Below are 10,006 nucleotides of genomic sequence, written 5' to 3'. Positions count from 1 at the left end.
GCAGGAATAAGTTAGAAAACATTGTTAAAACTGTCTTTAAATGTTCCCATTTTATCATTTGTGTCGTTTTATGCAGCCCTTTTCTCATATATCTCGGTGGGTGAAGTTGAAATTTACTAGCTGATAAAAAACAAAAAACAAAAAACTAGAACCAATCATGCCATTTGATTTTATATGCGGGAGGTTTTTGTGTTTACAGGGAAACACAAAAACCCTGTAAACACCCTGTAGTAAATGTAGTAGTAGTAAATGTTTTAAGGGAGTGTTTATTCCAAACTGAATTTAAAGATGATTTCATGAAGCTGAATATTTATTCATGCCTGTTTTAGACAGCGTTGTGGTGATTTAGTCACAAACAGGGTGATGCAATTTTAAACAAGACAGATCTATAGTTTCAAGCCAAAAACAAGACTATTTTTGTCACAATTCTACTTAAGATTTTGTATTTTATTTATCTTTTTATTATTCTAGAGAGGGTGATGTGATACTTCTAATGTCTGTCACAAATGATTCGAAACATCTATAGAATACGTCCCCTACCTTCAATCAAGAACAACACAATGACAGGGACGGTATATTTTTCTTCAACTGTTAAGATTCAAGAGAGAGAACAATGCTACATAAAAGTTAGAGTTTATTAATAAATTCAAACCAACTATACATGATTTTAAGCAACAGAGAAGAAATCAAGGGTAACCATATGTTCACAATGTGCAACTATAAAAAAAAAAAAAAAAGTTTGGAGTGTGTCCTACATCACTCAAAATCATCACTTATTTACACACAGTTTTATTTTTTTTTTCCAAGTGAGAACTAAATGCAAATATGTAATTTATTGCCTGCACAAAGATTTACAAACATGTTCAAAATAACCCCGACTGCTTTTTGTGGCACAGCTTCCTTCAAAACCTTAAAAAATTATATTCATTGCACTCACTTTAAGATGCACAGCAGATGTGAAAAAATACACTTATTTACAACACTTACAAATTTAAGCATAAAGTGGACAGGGGTCTTTTCATATTATTAAGGATTCAAATAGGTGTAATGTAACAGCTATAGTTAGTTTACTGGCCCTGATTGAAATCGCAAAAGCATTTATTATCTTATTACTACCAGGAATTGCCTGTATGCTGCTGCACAACAAACATCCAACCTGAGGTTGACGTGACATTAAGCTGTGACTTTGATGCTACCTCAGAGTTTTTTAAGCACACAAACAAACCAGCAGAGGGGAGTGTTTCTCCGAATATTAAACAAGGGAAACCATTAGAAGCTCGCAGCATTTCACAATTTACAGGTTTCACTGAGTCTTTCAAATAGATTTCAATCTTCTTTATATCTAATTAGGCAAAAATAAAAAAAATTTAAATTAAAAAAATGTTGCGTCATTCTTTTTAAGAGTTTACCCACAGCCAGAAAAGGCCAATGAGTTGTGCACGTTTGCTGAGAGGTCAGAAATGGTTTCCCTGCTGGACGGCTCAGATGACAACACTGGTGGCGGTCCGGGAAATTTTGTCCTGTGAAGGAGAAAATGACTTTAGATTCACTTCAGAAGTGATGCGGGCAGGCCAAACATTTCATCATGTCTATGTTGATCATTTTTGTGTTTACTTAAACAATGAGTGCCTTACAGGGTACTCATTCCTCCGTGGTCCTGGTTTCTGTCCTGGCTCGAATTCTGTGTACTTGGGAGGCTTGTCAACCCAGAGTCCTCCTCCACCTCCTCCCCCTCTTCTATTCCCTGCTGCTCCTCTCCTGCTGCTGGAGTCATCATCAGAGCCCCACGATCCCCTGGAGCGTCTTGCTGCTGGAGGAGAGTAGCCCCCTCTGGACCTGCTATCAAACAAATCATCCCTGGAACGGGAGCGAGGGCGATCCATGCCCGGTTTCGATCTATTGTGACCTCTCCCGTCGAGGGATTCCTCACTGTAGCTCCGGGGAATTCCTCTAGATCTGGTTGGAGAGGGGTAACGCCGCCCGCCTGCTGCCCCACGCTCATCGTAGCGGCCAAAGCCACTGCGGCTGCTCTCGCTGGAGCTGGGAGGTTGGGTCTTGGGTGCCGGGGGTCTTCCTGAATACTTATCCCTGTTTGGTGGAACTGCATTCATGCGGCGGTTCATTGGGCCATCATCAAGAGCAGAGATCATACTGGGAGCCCCCGGGGAAAATGGGACATTCATAGGCATGTGCTGGGGAGGAGGAGGCATCTGCTGCATGCGGGAGGGTGGCACGGACTGTCAGGAAAAGAAAAATATCAGTTTATTTCACCTTACAAATATATTCAGTTATGCACAAGAACATTAAATTATGTGAACTGTGAGCAAGATCTTTAATCCAAGAAAGTGGGGGGAAAAATAAAAATTACATTCTGAATCAGTAGCAAAGCTTACAGATAATCATGCCAGGATAATTCCTGCAGTATACAATAAAGCCAACTCCTACTTTTTACGTGGAGAAAAAAAAACAAAACAAAAAACCTTACAGACAAGACTGCAGCTGAAAGATTACCATATAACACTTCAAAGCAGATTTGAGCTCTACTTCAACCTACCAGGGACCTGGACAACATGGTTCTTAAATTATACACAAACCAAAACATCAAGGAAAGGCTGAGGCCATAGATGTTAAAACTATGGACTTTTAACATCTAGAGTTAAAAGTTATTGAACATTTAACAAGTGAAAATTGAGGCACATGTGGAAGTGGGTGGTGATTTCTTTAGAGCACGTTGAAAAGGTCAAAGGAGCAATTGATGCACCCAAACTTAGGTTTTTAAAGGGAAATATAATGATATTATGACCAGTGATGATAGTAATGCATTATAAAATGACGCGTTGCTGACGTCAGACCACTTTTTCAGTAATGAGTAATCTAACGCGTTATTTCAAATCCAGTAGTCAGACTACAGTTACTTTATGAAATCACTTTGCGTTACTATTTTCCAAGACTCACAGTTTCAGTGTTAGCAGCGACAGAAATGTAAACAATGGAGGGAGGAGAGAGATGCGCATTTCGTTGCTGGAAAAACAGAAACTATTTTGAGTTTCTGTCGCCAAGTCTGATTATTATAAACGGCTTTGTCTTGTTTTGTTTCTAAAGTCACCTGCAAATTTAATGAGTCGTGTGTTGCACTTTTTGGGGCTCGTTTTTGAACGTGAAGTTACTCATTTGGGCTTGGAAAGAAGCAGAGACGCATAATAAATCCCAGAATTTGTCTGTCATCCAGGTTGTTTTAGTCAGGCAATCCCTGGCCATCATTTCCCGATTGATCCGTCCCACTGTGACTGTGTTAATGTCAAGTTAATATATTACCTGTGAATTACATCAAGCTTTGTGTTGCGCTCCAGAGAACTGCAAACATTGAGACTAATATGAACAGCGCAATAAACGTGAAATCAGCCGTGAATGAACATGTCCGTAAAGTTGCGCAACTAAACGCCATTATAATAATTGATATTAAGATAAGTGTCACAAATCTGTGCAGAAGGATATCCGAGTTGTGGAGCGGCAGGAGGAGCGCTGTGCGCTGCGCTCTGACAACACACGCAGGGCAGTAACGCAGAACCTGGAGACTTTGGCAGGGAGGGGGCCTGCTTAGAGTTTTCCAGACAATAGTGGAACACACAAATTACAAACTTTTTTTGTACTGTTGTAACCATTAAACAATCTCCCCTTCAGTTCAGCCATACAAGTGGAGGCACATTATGGATGTTATAAAATAGCTTGCAATTAAGTGTTGGCAAAGCTCCAAGTAATTTTCACAGGTGGTGGGGCGTTGTTGTTAGCAGCTGCTGAAAGTAACTAAACAAGTTACTTTTAATGCAACTTAGTTACTTTCCAAATCAAGTAGTCAGCAATCTCACTAAGTTACTTTTTCAAGGAGTAATCAGTAATCCGATTATAGTTACTTTTTCAAAGTAACTATGCCATCACTGATCATGACGCATGCATAGTTAGCTTCTAAATAAAAAGCACAAAGAAGCAAAGAAAATGAATTAAAGTCCACAGGAACAGTGACACATAGGGTCCTATGTAAAGTTGTAATTTAAATATTCAAGGTTAAACATTAATATGGGGAATATACCTGTAGAAGAGGACTTGTGACATCCATTCCTCGCACCTGGTTCTCCAGGTAGTCAAGCATCTGATTGGTGTTGGCAGAAACATGGCTGCCTTGGACACTGGGAGGGGGCATGCTGTAAGCTTGAGGGTGAGGGAGGGGCATGGGCTTTAGAGGGATGCTCTTCCCAGAGACAGATCCTAGAGAGGAAAAAACAACAAAACAAGTTCACAAAAGAGTTAAAGGAGAGCACACATCTATCAGAAAGCTGATACGTTTTAGTGTCAAACCTGTTTTTGAACGAAGCTTAGTAGATCAATAATAATGCCTCAAAGGCCAAATGGGCTAAAGTCAACCAACAGTTTAAATTTCTCAGTTTAGTTTTTAGCCACCTTAAGATACTACCTCTCATACTACCTCAACTTTTCCTCTCTTGCTCTTGGTGAAGGCAGATGCCGTTTTCCTCTGCTCCCTCCCTGCTCTGTTTTTGTCCCGTCTTTTTCTATATTTTTTGGAGCCTTTCTTTGCACATCTTCCAAATCTACAACTTATGAACCTGCTCAACCGATCTCTCAATGCAATTGATCACATTTTCTCAAAGAGGAGACTGGGCACAGGAGAGCCCTTTTTTCCTGCGGGGACACACCCGGCGGGATTCACCCTGGATTTATTCATGATAACAGGATTTCAGGTGTTTGGAGCTTGTGGATTCCTGTCTTATCAACAAATTTGTGATGGACTTGGCCAAACTAGCGAACACTCAGACTGTTGTTGTAGACGGAGATGCAAGTTGGATGCAAGTCTTGTTGAGACTTTCAGCCCAGCTGAGGACTCAAAAACTCACTAACAGGATGGAATCGATCTTGGAGAAGTTGCTACTTTCAGCTCAGTGGAACTACCAAACTAATTTGGATGATTGGGAACTGAGATGTATCGGAGAGACTTTAGGGAAGATCGAAATTTTATTATCTACCCGACCTAAGACATTCTGTATCTGAATTGGCTTTCCCCGTGTGGCCTTGGAAGGGCTGCATATTTCCAATCTCCTTGAAGATATGTAAACATAACACTCCTTCCCTCCTGTTATCCATGTAGAATGGAGCTGAGCGCTCCCAAGGCCATCATGCCTTGATAACACCCTCATTGGAAGTCGGGCCAGTGATGTCACCACCTTCACTCATGTCTTTGTTTTGTCTGAATGTTGCCATTTGCCCCAATGTGTCCTTTCCTCTTTATTTATGTTTTTGTTAGAAACTGTGGAGTACTCACTTTTAACCCAGAAAAGGAATTAGATTAGCCACTCTTTAGCTTATATTTTAGAAACTGTAGAGTACTCACTTTTTAGATGCAGAGAGACTCCTATTATTGCAACCCAGAAAAGGAATTATAACAAACTTTCTTCTTTAAAGAAGAAAAAAAAATTCACAATGGCGATACGATAAATGTCCACCGCTTGTTCACAGAACACAGATGCTGGTCAGAACTCCAAACATTAAAAACACAGCAGTTGTTTAAAATTGTGTTTATAAATTGTGTGGATAACAATAAGACACCCATTTGCTATAGAAGTAGGAAAAAACAAATACTAGGATCAGTGTTTTAGTGGGCCGAGAAGCAGATAATTTCTTTGTGTACCTGGATAGAGGGCTGGGTTCATCTGTGAGGATGCATGACTCAATGGCGCATAAATTGGCTGTCCGTTCATCCACGGATTCATGGCCCTCTGAGCCTCCTTCATCATGCGATGCTGCATAACAGCTGAAATGTAACAAAGGTAATGTTCAAAATAGTCAGAACTGTAAAAAAAAAATGAAGCAAATGGCATATTCCAAGTAGCAATTGCTACACTATTTGGGATACGCTTTTATTAAATCATTTGATTGCTACAACATCACTGATCTTTACCTCTTTCAGGACAGCAGCATTTCTGTGGACAACAGGGGCAGCGGACATAGCAGCAGCAAATCTGTGGGCAGCACTGGCAGCAGCAGATACAGATGAGTAAGAGCAGGAGGAGGGCCCCGATGATGATGAACAGCACCGTTAGCCAATCTAGGAGAGAGAAGAAGAAACAGTGGGTCTGGGTGAACTGTGCTACAGAAGGAAACATCCCAGCTAAGAAGTTCACGTTCTCTGTTTCTTACGGTAGACGATGAGCTTGACTTCTTTGTCCGAGTCACCAGTGGTGTCTCCAGGAGCGTCAACAGCACAGAAGTAGACCCCGTTGTCCCACCACATCACCTCATTTATCACCAGGTCTGCCTCTGCGCAAACACACAAATGTACATCAATGTTAAATTAAATTTTGGTTGTCCAGATAAAACTGCCTTCTATAAAGTTTTTTTTTCTTCACATTAGTTGTATTGATGAGTATGGGATGAAGAATGACATTACATGTCAATGAAGAAAATAGCAGACTTTATTGGTTTGGCTTTCAAACATCAATTACAAAACATAGACTTTTTTTTTTTAAAGTTCAGTCAAAAGATGCTGCCCATTACCTCGCAATAGTTTGAGTTAAGTAAATATATTTTTAAGACTCGGCACATAATAAAAGAGTGGTATGATAAAGCAATCTCCTAACTAAAATTAAACATCTTATAGAAACTCACTATTTTGCATCGAGATCTTTCGCTCCCGATAGTCAGTTCCCAGAGTCGCCTGATTGGTTCCTCTCTTCTGGATGACGACTCGAACCGTCCGCTGACTGTCTTGGCAGTCGTTCGCCGGGTCTTGTCCCAGCTGCAGCGCAGACTGGTAGGCTGTTAAAAACAAAAACAGAGGCATGACTTGAATCATAACTTTGTCACTTATTCAATTGTGTGTGCTCCAAGGGTTCCTGAAGTTTTCCATATTAAGATTTCAGACTCAAGTTTCAAATGTTAGAAGATGAGATTTATTCGAAAACAAAGAGATGATTCTCAAGTACCAATTTATTCCCATCATTTAAACTCCATGTATGCGGATTAGGATGAGATTCAACTTGACACTCTGAATACATGCTCTGTAGCATAATTTGTTGACTTGTAATTTTCTCCTTGTCCTAAATCTAGTTCTATGAAGGATCAATTGAACTGAAGAAATATCAACACCTGCACCAAATGCACCTGCACCACCCGTTTTCTCTGACATGAAGTAGATATACTTTACCTGTGGAGTAGTACTCCAGGACAGGATCCTTGCAGAAGGACTTGAATCTCCAGGTGACAAGAACTTCATTGGGGTTTGCAGACGTGGAGTAATCACAGCGGAGAGTCACTGAGCCGAAAAGAGCTGTGGAGCGCTGTGTCTCAGATACTGTCACTTGTATACAAGCGGACTCTGCGGAGAAACAGATTAAAGATGTTGCAGATTCAAACCAATGTAAAAGGTGAAGCTGATTTGGAGGACTTAGGCTGTCCTTTCTTTGGAAGTGATAAGAGTCGAGCAATGTTTCCGTGGGCCTCTTCCAAACAAGGAGATCATTTCAGACTGGCAAAACCAGAAAGACGGGTAGCACAGACACAAACACCGGAAATTACTCTCTGTGAAACTACAAATCATTCAAAAAGGTGGAATGAAAACTTTTTTGACTTAAAACTAAATGGTTAAAACTAAACTGGACCAGGAAGCAGTGACCTGTAAATATTGTTTATAAAAAACTTTTATTTTTTCTCCCCCCATTTTTTTGGACCTTAATAGTGAAGCAATAAGCTGGCCTAATAGAAAATTCATGTCAACAGTAACAACAAACGAATGTATTTAGATACAAATAAAATGCGTAAATGTCGAATTGATACCAAATAGGCTGTTCAAAAGAATACTTTCATTTTTATCTATTAAACATCGTCACGTGACCGATACCTTATCTTCAGAAGGCTCAACTCGAAATGAATGAATAACAACCAATTTATATAAACATAAGTTTAATAAACTACGAAGATAGAAAGCAAAAGGGTGTTATTTACCTTTCAGAAGAGACAGTAGGAAGACTGCGACAAGTATTCTCCACATGGTGGTGAAATAGACACCCATACACACCAAAAAAACAAACAAAAAAACCCCTCCGGCTCTGAAATGCTCACTCAAACTTCGACCAGGCCACAAATATTAAAAACTATTTTTCTGAAAAACAAGCAGAGCTAAGACTATGTTTCCACCTCGACCTAAAACAAGCTAATCATTGTTCATCTCTAAATTTTTAGCTCCCCTTCTCTTACGGCTGAGGCTGATACTGAGCTCGCCTCTGGCCACACCCCGAAACAGGTGAACTCATCCGGGGCTGTGACGTATGCGGGTGAACTGAATTCCCCCTCGCGCACCTTACCAACAGACAGAAAGTAAAATAAATGCACATTTGGAAAAACAGAAACATAAATATGTGATATGTAAGAATCTCCAAATACAAATAACATCAGCTGGTTTCTCTATGCATTAATTGTTCTGAAAAAAAAAACAAAAAAACTGACCTACATAATTTTGTAAAACCAGGATGTATCATTCTCAACGGGAACAAAAAGTCTCAAATTACAATAAAGACATTACTTATGAAATAACTGTGAAAATATGTCATTAAATTAATAAAACTAGAAACAAGCAGATAAATATTTTATTATATTTGATAGAATTCTACATTATACTGCGTTAAATTTTTTAAATTAAAACTTAAATATTTTGATTTTGTCTTTAAAACTAGATTATTTCATAATATTATTTAAGTATTTATTTCATTATCAGTCCACCAGGAATTAATTTAAACTGTGATCAGATGGCTGTAAAAATAGACTTCACACTGTTACCACACACAAGAGAGACAAATATAACTGCTTAGCTATATTTATGTCATAATAATATAAAACAAATCTACAGGACTATACGCTTCTCTGCTCTTACCACAGGTTTGGAACTGCAGATGGCAACCCAACAAACCCAACACATCCTTAGCCAACGAACTTGAAAGCCACATCTTGCTTTGCAAAATTGTTTGATAATATAAGGCCATTAAAGTTTTTTTATTTTTTTTACCTTAAATATAATGGGGAGGAGACTTGCCCTCACTATGCAGGATTAAGTCTTTATAGCACTTACACATTTTTTTCAAAGCTACATAGTCCACACCCTAGAAAGTTATTTTCTCTGTCTCATAAATATGCTTGCAGTCATGTAGCTTCCAGCACAAAAACAAGAAGCGCTGCTCTTCCTGACTCAAGTTTTTATCTTTCTCCCAGTACTTTTAATCTGTCGAGGTAGAATAGCTAAGCATTTATAAAAGTATTGATGCAATTCTTGAAAATCTACAGAAGCTCATGTGCATCCCTGTCTTCAGAACAAAATGTTTTGCAACGTTGTTGGATAGAAACAGTACGGGACATCTGGTAGTTTTGGGTTCTAGTTTGTTTCTTGAGCTATTTTACAGTAGACTTAAAACCAATGGGTTTTAAATGAAAAACTTTTAAAATAATAAAAAAAGATAAACTTAGAATATATGAATCACATGTTATCATTTTGTAGCGTTTTTTTTTTTTTGTGAAGGCGTAATGTTTATTTCAAACCGGTAGGTGTCAGTAAAAACTTTACTCTCATTTGCTCACACGCATCGGGATCTGGTTGTTTACTTGAAATCACAAAAGTATTCACCCTCTTATTACTTCATCAGACTTACCCATCGCCTTGTAAATATACACACATTATCTCCCCAAAGAATCTCAATTGATCTGCATGTAAACTGGACCGCGTGTGCTCCTCAAATTTCCCAGCACCTGTTTTGCTTCTGCTTGCACCCCCACTGCACCTGGAGCTCCTCAAACTATTTTTCTAGGAAATATCTGCCAAGATCCACTCGCGGTTTCCTGCCTGTGCTCGCACTCATCCTGACCATCTGCTGAGGCTTCAGAGCAACAACAATGTATTCACTCTCAGATTATTACATTTTGTGCTGGGCATTTTAATGAAACTACATACTAA

General features: G+C 39.1%; 1 protein-coding gene across 1 annotated transcript; it reads right to left on the bottom strand.

Annotated features, from left to right (window-relative positions):
* Window positions 1-617: 617 nt before the first annotated feature.
* Window positions 618-8,309, bottom strand: ildr1a (immunoglobulin-like domain containing receptor 1a). The gene is made up of 9 exons (XM_008404477.3): window positions 8,011-8,309; window positions 7,214-7,384; window positions 6,676-6,825; window positions 6,208-6,327; window positions 5,969-6,115; window positions 5,699-5,821; window positions 4,088-4,263; window positions 1,635-2,237; window positions 618-1,520 (listed from the first exon to the last, which is right to left on the bottom strand). The coding sequence occupies exons 1-9, from the start codon at window positions 8,075-8,077 to the stop codon at window positions 1,482-1,484; spliced, it is 1,596 nt and encodes a 531-aa protein (XP_008402699.1). The 5' UTR covers window positions 8,078-8,309; the 3' UTR covers window positions 618-1,481.
* Window positions 8,310-10,006: the final 1,697 nt, after the last annotated feature.

This window comes from Poecilia reticulata, chromosome 3 (assembly GCF_904066995.2).
Source record: "Poecilia reticulata chromosome 3, P_reticulata-male-v2, whole genome shotgun sequence".
NCBI lineage: Eukaryota > Metazoa > Chordata > Actinopteri > Cyprinodontiformes > Poeciliidae > Poecilia > Poecilia reticulata.
The sequence above is the reverse complement of the archived record's forward strand: the minus strand, read 5'-3'. Positions and strand labels throughout refer to the sequence as shown.